General features: G+C 39.3%; 1 protein-coding gene across 4 annotated transcripts in view; it reads right to left on the bottom strand.

The window, feature by feature from the left end:
- SLC6A11 (solute carrier family 6 member 11) overlaps positions 1–20,806 on the bottom strand; it is a 110,829-nt gene that overhangs the window by 80,200 nt on the left and 9,823 nt on the right. Inside the window, exons 2-6 of one of the 4 annotated variants that reach the window (XM_061357873.1) lie at positions 9,873–10,047; positions 9,195–9,425; positions 5,282–5,416; positions 4,983–5,123; positions 3,422–3,512 (exon numbers count right to left, since the gene is read on the bottom strand). In XM_061357873.1, coding sequence (XP_061213857.1) covers positions 3,422–3,512; positions 4,983–5,123; positions 5,282–5,416; positions 9,195–9,414 — 587 coding nt within the window. In that variant the 5' untranslated portion in view covers positions 9,415–9,425; positions 9,873–10,047. Of the gene's footprint in view, positions 1–3,421; positions 3,513–4,982; positions 5,124–5,281; positions 5,417–9,194; positions 9,426–9,760; positions 10,147–20,806 lie in introns of those variants that run through there. The other 3 variants (XM_061357874.1, XM_061357872.1, XM_061357875.1) reach the window with 3 other exon arrangements.

Here is a 20,806-nt window from a genome sequence, read left to right on the forward strand (position 1 = left end):
CTTTACTTGGAAACGCTAAAGATGTGTCACCCTGTCTGGAGAATGACAGGCCAACAACTAGACTTTCTTTCACAGAGGACTAAGTTGTTGTTATACAGCCAATAAGAAACTATTGAGGTGGAATCAGCCACAAAACCATGAGTCCTCTGTCTGTCCAGATCCCTTCCCAGGCACTAAAAACCTCAAATTCCTGACCCTGGTGACAAATCGGAGTAGCAGCCAAAAGAGCTGTCCCCTCTACCTGCCAGACAATTTCCTCTCCTAGAAAAGTATGCAGAACAACAGAATAGAGTATCTCATCCTCTCTGTGCTTTCACAGGCTTATCCATGGCCACAGCTCTCTTTCATGGGACTCCTTCAACATACCCAAAATTATCAACGCCTCACTTATTACTGCTGCTACCACTATTAACTGTTTAAAGTTTGGACACTAAGAATTCCATGTGCTATATCTTGACATTCTGATCATTATTTTTTCTTAGAAAGCCCTTAAGCTATATGATTAGGATAAGAGAAATGCCATGAATGGTGGTTAACTGGACAGTCTCTGAACGCTGGGCACCAATATGAAATGAAAAGTGAAGTCTTTCATTGGAACATAGCATTGGAGTGTCTGAAGAATAAAAAGTGGATTTTGATTGATTTTGCTGCTTACCTTAAAAAGCCCTGTACACCAGATGGAATGTGAAACTTCTCATGGCTATAGCTTGCAAGGTCTTTTTAAGTAAGGTAAGAAATCCTTTAATCTCCTGATTTTTCAGAGAGGTGTCAACAGTGATATCTGTAGTCAGCAGCAAGTCTGCTAATTTAAATGAAACCTTAAAACATCAACAGGAATAGACACTTCTAAGCAGGAAAACAAGTAAAGAGAGTCCAAACTCCCAGATTTTGCCTACTGCTCCTACAGCAGGATCACACCATTTTCACTGTGTAGCTACAGATAAGTAGCTATCAGCTACAGGCTCACTAAAATATTTTAAGTTTTGAGATCCTTGCATGTAGAATGAGATTCTTCTGCGTGCACCTAAGAAAGCACCTAGGACCTACTGCAGTACTTAACAGAAAGAAGTGAAGTCTTTTTTACTTATTTTTAACAAACAAATATTCCATCCAAAACAATAAATAGGCCTTCCTAAATAATAAATAAATTCCTAAATAAAAAATAGGCCCTCTGTGTGACCCAGCTATTAAAGCTGTTAAAGAATGTTGAATTACCAGACGAAGTGAGTGTATACCTGCTAGTTGGTAAGCAAGGAAACAGTATCCTCTGTACAGACCTGATGAAGGGTAACTACATAGTCTACTTGCCAGAAAAGCTTCATAGTACTGCAAGGGATCCCCTCTCTTAGACATCACCGCACTTGGGTGAGTTGCTGTTTGACCTCAGCAATAGCTTTAGAAATAGCCAAGGTCACAGAAGCAATAGCTAGAAATATTTCAGCAGAGAGGCTGAAGTCTTTATTTGCAATCCTCAAACTAGCTGAGGATTTGGATTTGCTTCCAGTCACAAAGGATTGAGCCTTGAAGCCCAGATGATTGGAAAAAACCTAGTAGTAACCAGTTAGGCGGGGGTAAAGACAGTTCTAATGTCAATGAGATCACATGCAGTAAACAAATAGGATCTCTATTCACAATAATTATCACTCTTAATTCACAGATTATCTCAAGAGCAAATGGTAACAGAAAAGACAAAAAAAGAAAAAACCCGACCTCCAAACTGTTCTTCCCCTCAGCTGACCCTTTACACAACAAATTGGCTTTATGTGGCCACAACTTAGAGGAACTGCAGGCTTGACATGGCGGAGAGCAAAGTGTGAAAGTTGTGAATGGTGTGGTTTTTCAGAAGAAACCTAAAGACACTGCCTTCCCTTCACAGACATCAGTTTAAGGCATTGTAAGGAACCTGGTTATGCAAATGAATTCAGTCCTGTGATTGGTTATTGCAGCAATGAGGATTCTCTCACACTATCCAAATAAGCTCTGAAAATAGCAACAAGCATCTGCTCTGTTCAGTCTACCTCATCAGCTTTCCTTTTACTATTTGTTTCAAAAAGAGTCTCTCAAATTTATGGTAAATTACACCAGGACTTATAAAGGAGTAAAGCAAAATCATGTGAAAAAGACCTCTGGCTAAGCAAAATAGCATTTCTGGTAACAGTCATCTACATACTGTAGGATGACTTGCCAGATAACTAGTCTAGTAATGTATTTTCTTTGATCCTGTGATCCACACATCTATACACAAAGACCTCTACTGAGCATTTATGTCTGATATATTATACCTTAATTATAAATTCCTGTTCATCCCAGTTATTTCAATACAAAATTAGCTCTTTCATAAAGCTCTTTCTTTCACTTGTAAACTAGTTTGTCATGTCTATTTTAAATTTGGAAGCCATGCAGCACCACTGACAAGCAGAGAATGTATGCATTTTCATGCCTTGTTAAGGTTTAATTTCGTTTGTTCTTTTTTATTCTAAAATAAAACAGAATTGTTTACTGAAGCAACAACTACCACCCATGGAGATGAAGGTAACTGCTCTAGCAAGACATAGTGGTTCAGAGATAACGACAATAGCTTATGCTAATGTTCAAGAAAATTACATCAAGGTAGAGTTCTCCCTTCAAGGATAGTTTTAATTTATGGTCCTTTCAAAATGTAGTTGTTGCTGTCCTGAACACAAAACAGAGCTCTGAATGTACAGTCTCAGAATAAGGCCTTATCTTAATAATAAAATTAATGAGATTAGAACTGGCCATCAAGAAATTTTAGTAACTCAGAAATTTTTAACACACTTAAAATTGTGAGATGGCCTAGTATTAAATAACTAAACATTTATGGTAAGAAGAAATACATGTCATAACAAAAGCAGATCATGCTTTGTAAAGAAAATAATTCTCTTCTATTACTAGAAATCAGTATCAAGGAGACGCAAGAGAGTTAAACTCCCCATTATCCTAGCTGAATAACTAACACTAACTTTAAAAAATTAGATACAGAAGCCAAAATATTAGTTAGCTTAATCAAAGATGAAGATGCAGCTCTCAGAGAGAAGAAACATCCTGGGGAAACAAACACACCAACCAACCAACCAAGAAATATTTAAAATCATCCTTTCTTTCACCTCTGCCTCCTCATTAGTATGGGTTTGAGGTTCTTTCCTCCAGCAGCAGGAGCCAAGCTCCCAAGCAAGTGGCACACTTTGTTCTATGTTCTTTCAGGATATGGAATTCTTTTCCTTGTATCCTCTAAAAAAAAAAGTTAAACTCTCATCCTGACTCTCTTCGCCTGTATGAGAAAATTTCCAGCCGCACTCATATTACTGTTACAGGGTTAGAAGGTATTTAATTTTGTGTAAATGATTAAAATATCGGGAGATAACGAATATTCTGATCAAACATAAAGTTGATGGGCACTTACTCCCAGAATTCCATCACTGGAGAAGTGGCATTTTGTAAAGAGAGTTGACTGCAGTTGCTCATGTTAAGTTTTTGAAATTCCACGCAGTTTTCTATAAAAGAACAAAAAAACAAGTTTGCTATATTGAAATGCAAGTACATTTCTTCTGGTGCATCTGCTAGTTTATGCATCCTTAAAAGTTACCATTTTACAATACATTTTCTGTAAGTGGTTAAAGGATTTCTAGGAACACTAAAATGCCACAGCTGCTACTTCTGCCACACTGGATTTTGATCACCACACTACAGGCCTATCTGAGAAAAACATCCATGCAGTATGATCTATTCTCCACACTCCAATGCTTTCCAAAGGCACAGTTCCAATGGCAAGGGGCAATAAAACATCTGAGGCAGAAGAATAATACTTTGAGAAGCTGATGCAATTGATTGGGAATTACAACATACTCCAGCTGCTGCTGGTTCAATGGCAAAAGGTAACAATTGGCTTAGGAAAAACCACCAGCAACAGGTTTCCACTTTGCCTTAACAGGGCAAGTGAATAGTCACTCTGGCTTATTGTTATCTCCAGTACAGAGAAAGGAGATCAAAGCAGCTCGGCATTGTTGAGGTGACACTTAGTATTTGAACAGGGATCAACATTGGCTAAGCTGCTTTTCAGAGCTGCCAAAACTGACACTGAAGCCTTCCACATCTATTGGGCCCAAGACTAATTTTCTAACATAAATAATCTAAACTGCAAGATTTCAGGTAGTTTTAGGTGTGCTCAAGGAACACGATTAATGACCAATCAATAAAACTCATGACAGACAGTACAATTGATACATGACTTGAAATGGAACAGTACTATAGGGAATAAATCCAAAAACTTCAGGAACATGGAAGTAAGGGTCATTGGTATGTATTCCTCACCTAGATGTTTGTGATCTTCATGTGCAATAAGTAGAGCACTACAGATGAAAATACCAATGACCAGACAGATGCAAAGCCCTATACTGCAAACATTCACAAATACACACCTCATCTTTCAAGTAAAAGGCTATTTTACATGCAGCAAGGGTTATTTGTGTGACTAAATTATTACTGTAGCTTGATGGACGTTATCCCTCAACATCTGGCATTATAAAGAACAAATCCAAAGTTCCACATTTTATATTTTCCTCTCCATTCAAACTCCTCCTAATTTCATTAGACTGAAAGAGCAAGACTGTAACCTGTCATTAGGTCATCAGCAGAATTCACTTACTGCATTCAGGAGAATAGATATGATTGCAAATGAGAGTCTTGAGATTTTGCTGGAATATCTTACAGAATTAACAAAATCTAAAGTTGTCTTCTGCCACCTGGCAACATGCTCTGCAGGAATAAATGCTTATACAATGGCCTAAACCAAAAAGATATAAATAAGTCTTGACTCCGGGATGCTTTTTGTCATAGTGCAGTGTGATGTGACTGCCCCATTTCCACAGACTTTTCTACAACAACAGTTTTGTTCCTGACATTTTAATATATTAATCAATTACTTGGAAGTAACTGCATAGCAATAATCTCTGCTGAGGTCATACCTGTATTCCAATCATGCCCACAGGTAGCCCAAGGAAGCTCTGTAGTAAAGCAGTTAAACAAATAGAAGATAGCCCATGCTAAAATGATGATGTAATATACATTTAGGTGTGCCTCTATAACTTGGGTAGCATATCCAATGCCTAGAGACAGAAAAGTGAGACACAAGAGAAAAACTTACTTTACAGGTAAATTAAAAATAAATGCTTATCACTTTAAGTATATCTTATGTTTTGATACAACCTATTTTATTTTACTTCAAATTCAATGCATTCTTCTGCAGTAGAACACAAACTGTTACCTTCAAATAGAGGGCAAACTTTTCTCCAGCATGTAATACCTCCTTCACTAGTAAACTGTCCCAAGGCTGTCTCCAAGAAGAATACTGGTATTCCACAGCAAATAAAAAAAACCACATATGGGATGAGGAAAGCACCTACAAGCAAACATTGAGGGAGTGGGTTGTTATAATGAACACAGTTCCTTGGCAGCACAGTGAGAAATTAACTTTCTTAATAAAGGATCAGCTGTTATCCCCCTCTCAGACAGGATGCTGCAAGTGCACAAAACATTTACTCCTGGTCCCCAGTACCAGCAGTGAACCTGCAGGCTAATGTCATGGACTAAAAAAAGACTAGACAGCAGTTCCCCAGTACAGAACACGTGTCTCACGTGTCTCTCAAACACAGAAAAGACCAGAGTCTTGCTTAGCCACACAGCTCTGCTCTGACTGTCATCACGTCAGTTTACACAACCTTCTCTTCCTTTCCTCAGGAAAGCAGGGATGAAGAAAAGTTATGGAAATCAAATTCAGGAAGTCCTTTGTATGTTATTTGGATATGCCTGATGATAAGAATCATGAAAAAGGAATGATGAAATAAATTTTAAAACTACTTACACTACTTTAACTACTTTATAACTACTAAGAACAGGAAAGCAGGGCTTGGCCTTATGAGCTAGAAAGATTAATGGGAAATTGAAGGAAAATAAGAAAGCAACAACAATTCTGTCAGCTGCTGACAGTAAACTCCAGCATAGATAACGAAGAGTACAATTCAATACTAAAGTGTCATATTCACTAACAATAATAAAATATTCTCATATCAAGTAACACATAGCATAAGTATTGTATTATTTCACAATTGACCCTGTTATTAGGTATGGCACCTAAAAGACACGGCTGTGAAGTATGCCAAAGCAAAAAAATGAGGGAAGATCCATGTTAGGCATAATGTCACTTGCTAATGATGTAGATTTTCGGTATCCTATTTAGACCTGAGCCTAAATAACGAGGAATAAAATACAGCTTTTTTAATTTGTAGAGGATCTGTCAATATATAAGGCATAAAGAATTTTTTTCCTCATTCACAGACTTTCTGACAAATTAAAGGATGAGGTAGAAAGCAAGTGACTATATTGGTTTAGACTGAAACAAGGCCAGAAGGGAACAAGTACTGAGAAGCAAGCACAAAGTAACTGATTCTGCCATTTTTACTTACACCAAGAAAGTTTTACTGTTTTAACCAGGCAGACTAGCACAGCAAAGTACTGCACATAATATTTTATCTGACATGGTAAGAAAATCACAAAGCATTAACTGTCTAATTAAGTTATGAAAATAAACCTTAGCACAACATACATAACGCTCTGTATCCAGGCCTCAACTTGCTCCCAAACAAATAAGCTCACAACACTAACGAACTTCACTTAAAGCTCCCATTAAATGATGTAAGCATCCCATAATTCAGTTCATTACAAATCAACACAAGATAACACTGAACACACAAAAGCTGGGGTGGATGTGGTCTTTCTCAGGAAGAAGTGGTTTACAGTGCTGTCCATCACCACGTATGTTCCTCAGCTCTACAGAGCACTAGTAATAGTAGCATTTTCTCCCTTCAGTGAGAGGCCTGAAAATCAATTGATATTTAATAAACAGTACCTTAATAGCTACCTCTCTGATACTAAATCTGTCATAATATTAACAATAAACAAAATGTTTCTGATTATACTTCAGGAAAATGTCTACAACTACAAGGCAAATGGATGGGTTAGGTACCCATACGTTATCTTTAAAAAACCCCAAAATAACAAAAAAACCACAAACCCCAAATTCCACAACACCCCCATAATCTGCAACATTTGTTATACTTGAGTCATTTAGATTAGGCAACTAAATACAGATGCTTTGGCTTGCAGTTTCTTTCTTCAGACCCAACACATCAAGAGAGATCTGTTCATGAGTAGGTGCCTGTAATTGAATCTCAGCCGCATCTCAAGCAACACATGTGGCTTTCCCAAAGAATGGAATCCTTGCAACTGAAGCATGGTTTCTCTATCTCATCTACTGTGCAAACGGTTTGAACAAAATCCTTATAGGCTGGCTAAACTGCTGGCCACTATCAAATCCAGCTTGACCCACTCACATGCACGATCATGGTGCATTTGACATGGCAGTTTGTTGACATTTAAAGTATTGGCTTTGACTCTCTTTTCTATCATTGTTCTGCAACAGATATGCATCAAGAAAAAACAGATGATGTCAGGTTTCCAGCTTGCAAACAGATCACATTCCAAGAAATATCTAATTCTAAGCATGCAGAGAAATTAATTTTCCATTAAAAACCTACTAAATATTCCTAAGAACAAATTAAAATTATAGAAGCTTGTGCCTACACTACCTGCTATGACTTAGATGTAGTACAACAGAGAGGTCAGACATCAGATATTCCATACTACTGCTTGTAGAGTCGTTCTGTATCTAGCAAGTTACGAAACAACTAACTCATTTATCTTACCAGGATGTACTTATTCCCACTAAGTAGTTTTCAGTATTTACATCTGATGCATCAAACAAGTACAACTCTGGTCTAATTTCAGCAGGGCATTCCAGAGGGTTACAAAAACCCAGGTCACAGTCCAAGTCCTCATTGAATAAAACTGAAGTCAATGACAAATTTCCCATGGTGCCAGGACACGGGCGATTAAACCATGCACATTAATTTTACACTTTAAGAACAGGGTAGTGATTCAAGTATGGTATTGAAGAAATTAGTTTTTCACCAATTCACCCAAAACATAGTTAGAATTTTTTCTACCTAATGTTACAGCCTTAAAAATGGTCTTCTCACAGTTTGGCAAGCTGGCATATACATACAAATGGGCACATAAAAGTTAGAGATCTATACAGAAAGGAATCCATGGACACATCTTCCACAGCAGTATCAGACTTACAGAAATAGCAGACAAAATAGGCCCTGAGTTCAGACAACTGTGCCTGGGTTTGGAGGGACAAGGGAAAGAAATTTGGCTTAGCGTCGTTAGCAAACAAACCCATTAAATAATAGATCCCTGCATGTCAGCACTGAACACAATTTTCTCCCAGCCTGTACTCTTATGCTAACACTGATTAAGGCTTTAAGTGGGGAGAACATTGAATGCAGTCCACAAAATTCCAAACTCCATTTTTAATTTACTTTTTCCCCCCAACTGCTTTGCAACTCATAGCTGACATGCTTATTCTTAAATGTCACATACCTTACATAGCTTATACTTAACTACTTACTATAGTTTATACTTAACTACTTCTACTTTTGTAGAAGTTAAATCTGTTTTCTCTCAAATAATATTCTGATTCTAAATTTTATAGGGTCTGTTCTCTTCTTTGAGTGACAGGCACCTTTTACATCTTCCCTGCCATCGTGTAGTGATTTGGGAACTAATGAGAAACAGAAGTATGGTTGAGTTACAGAAATTTTCACATGACAAAGAAAAAAGTAATCTTTGTAGTATTATCAAAACCAATATTTACCCTCTTCAAAGTACATTGTTGTGAAAAATAAACGGCTACATTCATTTCTACAGCAGGTAAACTTAGCTTTGCTTGGGTCTGTATTCACATGCGTAAGAAACCACAGTGTGCTACTACAGAACACTGGCTTCTTCTGCGTTAAAAACCTTACAGGAAAAAAATATCCATTTACTAATACAAAAGCAACTTGTGCAAGTAAACCATGCAATAGCTGGGGAGGAGAAGGAAAGAGAAACACAGTGATCTTTTTCTTACTTGTCAGATGTTTAATTCTTCCTATCCGCACATACACCGAAATCCTGAATACTTCTCTTAGTACAAAAAATCCCTGTAAAACAGTCTTAACTGTTTATTTCCCACATGCTTATGGTAAGCTGAAAATCAACATATGAAGCCATCTTACCTCCTCCATTCTTGTAGCAAAGATATGGGAATCTCCATACATTTCCCAACCCAATAATCTCCCCTGCCACAGAAAGCACAAATTCAACCTTATTGTTCCAGTGACCTCTTTCGTGAACTTTCTTATCATTGATGTGGACGAGGTTGGTACTAGAGGCTTCTGGGTCCAAAGCATCTTCTGGCTTTCCATTAATTATAGGAATAGTCTTTTCAGCTGTCATGACTGTTCAGCCTAGGGGAGAATGAGAAAGAAACATATAGATGTATTGAATCACTTGTTAGTGATAACCTTCAATGACTAAAGAATTTCCTTAGCATATCATTGGCTTCTTATTAGCTGCATAAATTTGCAAGTGAAAGTGAAACAGGCAACTCTGTAAGGCTGGAAAAGTTGTAAAGAAGGAAAAAAGGAAAAGGAAGGAGAAGACAGCAAAACACCCAAAGCAGCTCATGTACAAGGGAAGATACCCAAATTGAGACAGACAACTTAATACAGTATTGTTTTAAGGTGCAGACAGTAAAGCCTTTCAAAAATCCCTCCCCAAGCAAGGATCTCAACTAACCTACCAGAGAACAGATCTCTCTCCACCTTCCAGGCACCAATGAAAGGGGTGTGGAGAAGGGAGCCTGAACGTATCTGGCCTGCCTGGAGGAATACGGGAGCTCCCGGACTACTCACCCAGGGCTCTGCCTGTGCCTGCGCTGCAGGGAGAGAGACAGGGTCTCTAGCTGGGAGCTCGGCTCCCGGCGGAACCCCGCGGACCGCCGCTCGGTTGCACGGGAGGCGCGGGGCGGGGATAGCGCTGGCGGCGTTAGGATAACCAGGAGCCGGGAAGCCTCGTCCTGCTCTGCGGCTGCCACCCGGCGGGAATAAGATAGGATATGATATGATGCTCGCCGCGCTCTGGAGCCGGAATTTGCAAATGCTCAGCCTTCCCCGGAGGGATGGTATAACACCCGCCTCCCCCCTCCGCCCACCTCAGGCTGTCCCGCCAGCCCCCCCGCTCCCTTCTCCCTCCTTCTCCCGGCATCACCACCCGAGCATCCCCAGCCCCTCACTCCCCCGCCCCGCGCAAAGCCACCGGAGCCAAGCACCGCGCATCCCCACTGTGCGAGAGCACCCTGCCGGCGTCAGGCCCGCGGCTCCCTGCGCACCTGCGGCGCTGCCCGCGGGCGGCTGGGCCGGGCAGGGGCAGGGCCTGGCAGCTTAAAAAGGGGAGCCGCCGAAACCGGATGACAACGACATTAACAGCGAGCTGGGAAGGCGGAGAGGGGTTGAAAAACGTGGGGGCAACGTTTGGGAAGCGTGGAAAAAAACGCAGGCATTTTCCAGTTATACTGGGAAAATGCAGAAACGGCCCACATGGGCATTTCTGACAGGTTTTGCTTAAAAATCAAACTCAACAGGGACAAAGAATGCAAACTGGTTTGGTCTGGACTGAATTAAATATTTCAAATATATTTATGGGTTTTTTTCATTGAATTCCCCCCTCTCCCACCTTTTCTTTTTTTTTCTTTTTTTTTTTTTTTTGGTAGGTCAGTTATTTCCAGACCCTGTTTCTCAACCCAAACTAAATCTCTCTTCCATTATTTATCCCTGCAGCTTCTCCCTGGCCAACGGCAAGACCCAGGTCAAGTTCTAGCTTCAAATCTTCTCTCAGATCCAAACTCTGGGTTGCTGTTGTAATCACCAGTGTTTTACTCCGGAGATGTGTTTTGAATCCTTCCTCTTACATCCTGGATAACACTTCAGTGTGCTAGACAACACTGTTCCAGAGACAGCATGCTCTTTCATGTCAATTCTCTTCCTTTTGCCCTTCAGCTCCAGATTTTTCCCACTGCCAGGAAAACCGTTATCCACTGCTCACTGAAGACAATATAAAGATGCCCATGGACAGTTTTTACATGAGCTGAATTTGGAATCCAGAGCCTGATACCTTACACATGAAGACTCAGCAGGTTTCCACCCAGAAACTCCTACTGCGGTTCCAATTGTTAGAATTTTGCTCTTAAATTACACATGCCATAAGGGTGAGCATTGGGACCTCACCCTCCATCCTCTGACAACTGTATCTCACAGAAACAGTTGCACCAAACCTTGCAGGATGAGGCCTTTTTTTCCTGATACCAACATATAGAGCAGTAGCCAAACCTATATTGTGAAATGAGAAACTGCCACTGGGGAAACCATGGTAAAAGAGCATAATTCTGATTTTATGTTTTAATCATTATTTAAAAGGATCCTCCACACAAATACCATTACCAGAGCTGGGACTCGGTGGTTTTCGTGTGGTTTGTTTTGCTTTTAATGCAGCTGGTATTCATTAACTGAGGATGGAATGGATCCATTTTTCCCAACCTGGCTTTGTACAAACCTAACCCAACTTTGAAGGTTTTTTGTTGTTTTATTCTTTTCCCCCTTCTTCATCTAGTTTTCAGCAGGGATCAACACAGGCATTGTTTTTCTATATTCCAGCCAGGTTGAGCAGGCTTCACAGGATACACTTAAACTTCAAAGCTGAAACTGAATTCTCGTTTCATTCCTGAGAGCAATTCTGAAACTGGAGGGAAGCTAAGGGACAGTAAACATTTGACTGATGATTCAATACCAGACTCTTACAAACAGACTAATGATACCAAATCAAAGGGGCCTGCTCCAAAGAACAACCTATAGGATGACTGGAAGATGCAAAACATATTTAATCATTGCTGATTTGTTCAGTATTTGAAACAATTCCTGGTGACAAGTATTTTATTCACTGCTGTATTCTTGCCCTTGATTGTCATTCAGGCTCCTACCAACTGAAAGGATTATGGAAGTAATTGCTAGCTGCTAATCTTTGTGAATACTTTACTGAAGTGCAGCACAGTGTTTCCAACAGAAAACTTCCCAAATTTTAAAATAGGTTGGTAAGCCATTGATAACAGGCTGATAGAGCCTATTGCAATGAAAAGAATCTCTGGATTACAGGTTTCATCTCAGTTCAGGCACAAACCTGTGCATCTCATGCTCCTCATCATGAATTCATGCCTGCTCCTGTCAGTCTGCTGGGAGAGTTGCTGGGAGAGCAGCACCTGAAATGCAATCAAAGCTCAACTTGGCAACTAGGATGAGAGGAAACCTTGCAACATGGCTGCACTGTAAGGCAAGAGACTGACTGTTACCAGTATCAGAAGGCTGCTATCAGTAAAACCAATATCTACTACTAAAAAATTCATTAACTAAAATATTAGTAAATATTATGTAGAAGGGCCAGCAGCATCACACATCAAGTAAACTACTTATGTCCAAGTAGATCTCTTCCGCACCCCATACCACAGTGTAGCATCAGCTCTGAAGAAGCATTTAGAGCACTCAGTAGAAGTAAGTTTCCCAGCTATTCCTTTCAGGTCCCACATTAAAATGATGTGACCTAATGAAGCAATTCAAGTTCTGCCTTATTCAGGTTTATCTCCACATTCCCAAGGAAACAAAACTCTGTGTAGAAAGTAGACATGGGTGGGAGTGGAAATGAGACTTTTTGCTAGCAAAGGATGGTCCTGTGAATCCAAATGTTAGAATCATGGAATGGTTTGGGTTGGAAGGAACCTTAAAGATCCTCTAGCTCCAAACCCCTGCAGTAGGCAGGGACACCTTCTATGAGATCAGGTTGCTCAAAGCCTCATCCCAAAGCCCCTGGCCTTGGAGACTACATTATTTATAATTACAAACTAAAATTAATAAAGATGAGGAATTTATATTTACGGTTAACGAGAAAAGAACCTCCAAGAAAAAGCTACATTCCTATAGGATTCTGCCAGGACACTGAAATGTTTTTGGTTACTGCCAAAATGCATATTCAGCCTATTTTTCCATTTATTCTGTTTGGGGACTTCTACATGGTCCATGCTTTGAAGACAAATACGGAGTGTTAAGACATAATCAACATGTCTGGAAGATTAACTCTTTGTCTTTTTTCTCCTTGGTGTCCAACCCATCCACAACTCAGAAGTCACATAAGGAAATCTGCATGATACAGTTGCACATTTTGCTTCTCATGCAGATACATTTCTTGGAACTCAGGATGCTTTGCTTATCCTACACTTTGGATCCTTGTTAGGATGCCTCATTTTCTGTAACACTACAAGTAGACAATAGTAAGGTCTCTGCTACACTGTGTAATCTTTTGGCCCACATGTGCCTTCAGATTTTTGCATTTTTCCTGAATAAAACCAGCAAGGTTTGGAGGCAAGAGGCAATAAATAGCTGTCAGAAAAACCCACCAGTTTTCATTAGGATTTAAGCTACCAGGAACAGGGCTAATTTTCTAATAGAGATATCAATGCTACGTTCATGCAAGTCTTTAATGTGAGCAAAAGTCATATTATACAGCTTGAAATAGGAAATGAAAAGGCTTGGGCTTGATTCCATTTCTTCTGCTTTTAAACCACAATAACTCTGTTGATTTCTGTGATGTTTCAACAATATAGAACCTTGTGTCAGTGTAATTGAAGGAAGGAGGGAAAACCAATCCTCTGGAGATCTAAAAGCTTTAGTTTAGATTTGCTATAAGTAAAATCTACACAAGCCTCATGTAAAGATTTCACTAAGTTGGGTAAACAGCTACACAAAAGAGAAGAAATGCATTAAGAATTTCATTAGTGATAGTGATCTGACACAACAGTTTGTATCAAAAGCTTAAGAGCATGAAACATTCTGTGGACAAGCAAGACACCTTTAGCTGTGCTATTACAGACTGGACTTAAGTAAAAAAGCAATAGGTTGTCTGGTTTGTGCCTAATCAGTTGTCCGTGGGGGAGGGGGCGGGGCGGGGGGAAGAAAAGAAAGGATTTTTTTGTGTCACAGATAACAACTTCAAGTTACGCAACAACTGACTGCTAGGCTTCTATTTACAAAGGCTTAACAGCTATCACTGTCAATCTCTCTCTCTCAAATTTATTGCCCATGCCTCACAATGGTTGAGATGCTGAATTTAAAGAGCTATTAAAACCACTTTTTCTTCTATTAGTGTTGTCCTTTGGAGACTTTCTCTTGTCCCTTGCTGTCAGCCCAAGAGCCACATTTTCTTTGTTACACACATTTTATCTTCCAGACTATCTTATCTTCTAAACAGGAATGGGTGATATATTCCATAATATGGGTTTTCTGCTACAGACTCATGCTAACATGCCTTCATCTTTGAATCACCCCTGAGGCATCTTGCTGTGAAAAGTTAATTTCAGAGCTTCCTAAACATGATATTTTTACAGACAAACAGCATTTGGAAGGAGCCTCAATCATGAGGCTTATACAGAACTTCTAAGAGTTATTAGCAGTCATCTATTCAAATTGAATAGAGGCCCTTTCTATGTCAAGTCTTACTTGTTTACTCAGCTAACAAAAGCATGTTTTTACTTTTTCTATCACTTAGAGCAGCAAGAAAACAAACTAGCAGCACAAAGTTATTTCTATGAACAAATTATAGAATCATAGATCAACCATGTTGGAAGAGACCTTTAAGATCATTCTCATGCCTCTGACTGTAAACCTGGAGGCACTGTACTTTTGAATAAGGGGAAGTACATTTCTACATATTGACCAAAATTATCACTCTACAGTAATTCAGTACATGTATGTGGCCAAAGGTGTCCAATAAGACAAAGAGTAAAATGTAGAGTTTTGTGAAGAGAGGAAAAAAGTACTAAAAGAGAAGACAACCTATGAAATGTTATAATGTGACTTACAAATGAGACCAAATAAAAGAAATGCCAAATGATGACCTCAGCATTAGATACATAATATAGACACAACTGTCTTACCACTAGCAGTTACTAGTCTGTCATTCTTCCAGATCAAAAACTGAACTTGCAGTCTTCAATGCAGTTATGCCAAATTCATATTGAGAAGTGCTACAATCTGGAAAAGGAATGAACTCTGAGGAAAGCTGGTGTTCAAATCCTCTGGACATATTTCTAACTATATTAAAATTTCAGAATTTGTATTATTAAAGGTACTCAGTGAATATTAAAACAAAGGCAGAATTTAATTCAGATCTTAGATGCTCTCTACAGGCACCTAAAGTCCTCTAACTTACCCCCAACATTCTTCCTTGCTGTAGAAGGCAGTACGGTAAAGAGCTGCTTTGTCACTGTACGCTCCAGGCTAACGTGAGGAGACTGTTAGGATTTACAAAGTTAAAGTATCTAACAAGTCCACATCTCAGGTGAGAAAGAGCGAACCCAATCGGAAGAAGCATCTTCCCTAACCCCTAGGCAATGGTCCCGTTCCCCTTCTTCTGCATGACCACCCCATCCAGACAGGCTCTGTTAATCCATGAATTTTATACAATGTAACTTAGCTTTCAGCTTTGGAATGAGACTATAGAATAGTAAAAAAACATGAAATGTAAATACTTTGCAATTATATCCCTTTATATATATTTTTTAAATGTCAAGGAACAGAAACATTTCTTGATGAAAATCAGTATCTCCCATTCTGATTCAACAGCTTAGTATGTTCATCTATAGAAGTTCCCCAACTTTATTCATTTTATTCAAAGTAGCTGGTATGATGCTATGTTTTAGATTTGTGACCAAAATACTGTTCAGAACACACTGATATTTTAGATCTCCCCGAGCAGTGATTACACAGCACCAAGGCCTTTTCTATTTGTCATGTTGCCCTACCAGTGAGGAGTCTAGGAGCAACATGACAAATGTTGGGGCGTACAAGAATTTGGGAGGGGACACAGCTGGGACCAGCTGACCCAAGGGATATTCCATAACATATGGAATCAGGCTCAGCAATAAAAGGGGGTGGGAAAAGGGAAAAAGGCAGGACACTGATTTTAGTTATGGCATTTGCATTCCTAAGTAACAATCACACATAATGAAGCCCTGCGCTCCTGGAAATGGCTAAATATCTGCCCACTAATGGGAAACTGAATTAATTCCTTATTTTCCTTTGCTTGCACATGCAGGTTTGCTTTATCTATTAAACTGCCTTTATCTCAACTCATGAGTTCTCTCACTTTTCCCCTCCAGATTCTCTACCCTATTCTCCTGGGGGAGATAGTGACCAGCTGAGTAGGGTGTAGCTGCCCATCAGGGTTAGACCACAGCACTTACCCAGAAGCAAAAGACTCATGTTTAATCTTATACATAAAGTAAATGTCCCTCACAAACATGGTAGCCAATGCAATATTGATGTTCAGTCAAGGGTGGCAGCAACACTGCACACAGTCTGCCAAATGTGGTTTGAAAATACATAAGAATGAACAACTGTGAGTTACCATGAGCCATGCAGTCACAAGATGTGAATGAGGGAGTGGTTTGGTTCAATTTCACATGTGAAATAGGAGAAAAGCTCCAAAAGACAGCTCAGCTCTTAAAGAGGAAGATTTATTTTTCTCCGTGATACAAAATAATCAGAAATATATACAAGTTACCCCCAAAAGTCTGTTCAACTCAAAGACGTATTTTATTGTTGATATTTTATATCTTTGAAAATGATCAAAGTGCAACATCAATATATTGCTTCAAAATTGAAAACAAGAGGGCTCCTTTTCAGAACATTTCCTTTATTCAGTTCTTTTTGGCTAAAGCTGCATGTTATTAAAACAAAGTAATCACTTGAAAAATTCTGATCAGCTTTTTTCAAACACACCCTGTCATGTTCAGTATTTGCTTGCAGTGTTAAACCATAAGCATTTAAGCACTGGAACATCTAGAGCTTTAGTGAAAACAGTACGTGTTAAGGTCTCTAAAGCAGAGATAGGGTTATTCATACAGACACTGTGCTACTGCAACTGCTCTATCACATAAATTACATATGACAACTTGCACTAACTCAGCAAACCACACTTTGAGCTGTCTGCTGGCACATTACTAATTTACAATTGCCTTCAACAAGATTCCTGCAGAGCAGATGAGGTGATACTGCAGATGTTTCAGCCAACTTGCATTTCTTTGCACCACTGAAGAACAGGTAGAGATATTTAATTGCTTTGCTTTGTGCCATGGTATTTTAAATCAGAAGTCTATTCCTTTTGTTAATTTTGGTGGGTTTGTTACAGTACTTGTGTACCAAAGATTCTTACTCAAATACTTAAGACCTGATTTTTCACAGCTGTTAACTGATATTTAGCTAACACCTGTAGATCCATGTTCTGTGACTGCCTCAAAAGGGAACTTAGCTGGTAGACCAGAAAAACATACTGTTGTTAAACCCCATGATGACCAGCAACATCTCAGTGTTTTAAGACAGAAAACATAGAATACTTGAATTTTATGATACTCACTACTTACTTACTCATTTTTGCACAGCTCTGGGCCAGGCCTGGTGCATGGACTTGTGCGTTTTTCACAGCTTAAAGAGGGAGTAGCAGTAATGCAGACTTTATTCTAACCCACTGGAAAGGCAAATTGAGAAGATATAAGATGAGCAGATAGTACAAAATTTCCTATATGCTGGACAATTATTTTCCCCAGTGACTTGCTACAAGTGAACAAACCAAGGTCAGATGAACCTTACAGCAAAAAGGCATACATCACATTTGTGTGCGCAAAGCACTGTGCCTAGAGGAACAAAGAACAGTAAGTAGGTCCCTGCTTTGCTGGCATGGATTTTGGAAACCTGATAATGGGAACGGTGGGAGGGTGACAGAAGACATGTGGGAACTGCTGCTGCACTCTTTTCAGAAATGGGTGGTATCTATTTGGGTGTTATGATTCAAGCACATGAGACAACATAGGCAGATACTTAAGAGTGGGAAAAAGCTTTCCATAAACTTTTAAGAAAGTAATGAAAATGTTATTTTAAAATTATGTTTAAAGCAGAGGTGTGAAGAACATTATTTAGATGATTCTAATAGTTCCTACTCCATCCTCTATTCCTATTGTATCTACAGGGAAGTTGAAACTGATCCTATACTGTTTGAGTACATTGAAAAGAGAAGCTTAAAATACACTTGCCTCAAATTCTTTTCCACATGTCTGGCACTGGGCAGAACCACGCTACCAGAAACAGTGAGCCTAATCCATAGAAAACCAAATGCATGAGAGAAGGATAAACTCTGCAGAAGGTCATTTTATGCATAACTCATACCAAAGGCTTATGCTTGACTTCCTTAACATCCTAGTGTTTATAGGACAAGTTATAGGCAACACATCACACACAGAGGATGTGTTCTGAGAGATGTAATTCTGGCTTCAGAACAGGAGGAAGAATGAGAAGTTTGGCTCCTTTCTCTTTACAGTCTATAGTAAGAAAAGTGTTATCAGAACTGCTCAGTGTAGGGAAATAATCTGCTGGTATTCTGTGCTCCCACCATTAGTTTAGGCACAATGTCTGCTGCACGTAATCCCCAAAGTAGTCTCCTATTTCTTAAACTCCTCTAAACTGATTGTCACTAAAAATACGGAGCCAAATGGACCTTTATTCACAATCTTTCATAGCACTTCTTACACTCTGAAAGCTCAGAAAAACATTATTTTCAAGGTGCCCAAGCTACAAATATAGTCCTGATTTAACAAGAAAGGTTGAACCCTCACTGAAGCTAGATGCATGCTGTACTGAAGGTTCGAGATGCCATTATCTAGTAGACAACACTGTGCTGAACACACTCAAGACCATCATTGCCAGGAAGTGTTTTGTGTTGTTGAAATGGACAACAACCAGGTGTTGCTTTCTGGAGTGAGGGAACAATGTCAATGTTAGAATTAAATTTTCTAAGTATTATTCTGATTTATTAAATACAGGAAATCTTTAAGAATAAGAAAGTCAAGGAACAGGTTGACATTTTAAATACTTCATACATAAAAGGTTAAAAGTTTGGAATTTCTCCTGGCACGAAAAGGACTGATGTCTTGCTAGGTTGTAGTTCATTCTGGGCTATAATCTAATTCTAACCCATGAGTGTGGGCTACCGTTACCGTACCTTGTTTCTGCTTTGTCTGAACTCAGGGACCTCTAATCTATTTCTTTTATCCGTCAGGATTCTTAGAAAGGGGTGCCCTCTACCCGCAGGCAGGTAGAGCACACCAATAAAGTTATAGGAGGGCTCTACGTGGGGCTGACTGCATTGTGTTAAAACTACAGGCGAGCTCCACATGGGGCTGACTGCATTGTGTTCTCTGTGGGTCGCTGTCAAGTGGCAGGCGACCACTGAAGCCTTGTGCTACTAAAATTGGAACCTGAAATACACACCTCTCCAAACCCTATATAGAGCAGAACCTTACTCAAATGGAAAGGACTTTCATACAATCATAGTAGAGAGAAAATATAACATGCATTGGTTTGTTTAAGGATTTAGGGGGTGAGGTGTTCAAAAAGCAGCTCCTGATATAATTCCCTTTCAAAAACAGTAACAATCTTTCTCACTGATGCATCCCTAAAGTATGGAAAAAACTAATGTCTGCAAACTCCATTCCAGTTCGAAATATGGCACTGAAAACTAGTAATAGTAGGGCATCGTGGCCATTTAAAAAACATCCAAAAACTGTAGTGCACTGCAGTCCCTGTTGACATAAGAAAACAGGTGATGCCTTTCCCAAGATCTTCTACAGCAAAAACCCTGCACCACTAAAACTCACATGATAATTTAAGGCCCATCTTTCTTTCATTTTGAATATTTCATTCTTTTTTCATTTTTTTCCAAGTAGTATCTTTTAAGATGTTTCAAGTCGTTATTTTGAATGAGATAGTGTGAATACTATGAAATTATTCATGGATATATTAGTATTAGAAAGCTGATGTTAATCAAAGACAAAGATGTCAAAAGTATCAGGATATTTAGATCTTCAGAAAACTTTCTAAAAAGACAATTTCAAAAGCTGCATATAACAACCTCTGGAAAAAATAGGTTCTTTCAAGAGGCAGCAGTGTGAGTACACAAAACCACTGCTCATGCTTTGGCCTGATGATTTGGGCAGTTATCAACCCAAATACGGCAGCCAGTGCAGAGGCATTCATCCATTCTGCCTTAAACACACACATACAGATATTTTCACAAATTCAAAAAATAAAATACACACACAAAACCACAACTTTTGATAAATTTGACAGCAAACGTATTGGAATGTGATCTGACTGAATCAACAGTTAAAAAAAATATTTTTTAAGTGGCTAAAATAGTATAATGTTACACAGTATAATGCTAACGGGTAAGTCTTTTGTGTGTTTGGGGTTATAATTTTTTTTAGGTTTTTTTTTAATTTTGTTTTTTAAAACAGGCACAGTCAAAACTGCCACCATATTTAGCAGCAATGATAAGTAATGATCACTATGTCAGCTTTCTCAGGCTAGATTGCCCTGTCAGCCTTTTACTGTCATTTCAGTTTATGCTTGAAAATGCCTCTCAGAACACAAGTGTTAATCTTTGTTTGCAAGGTCTAATTACCTGCATGTAACCAGATACATGCACACTCACAGACCCCCATGTGCTGGGCTGAACCCCCAGAGTGTGAGCGGCAGGGTCAGGGAGGGAATTCTGCCGCTCTGCTGCACTCTGGGGAGACCCCTCCCTGTAATCCTGATCCAGCTCTGGGGCAACAGCAGAAGAGGGATGTGGAGCTGCTGGAGTGAGTCCAGAGGAGACCAGAGGTGCTGTGAGGTCTGGTGCAGCTCTGCTCTGA

Source organism: Neopsephotus bourkii, unplaced genomic scaffold (assembly GCF_033783945.1).
Source record: "Neopsephotus bourkii isolate Nb327-2 ecotype Australia unplaced genomic scaffold, CSIRO-AGI_Nbou_v1 NB_923, whole genome shotgun sequence".
NCBI classification, from domain to species: Eukaryota; Metazoa; Chordata; class Aves; order Psittaciformes; family Psittacidae; genus Neopsephotus; species Neopsephotus bourkii.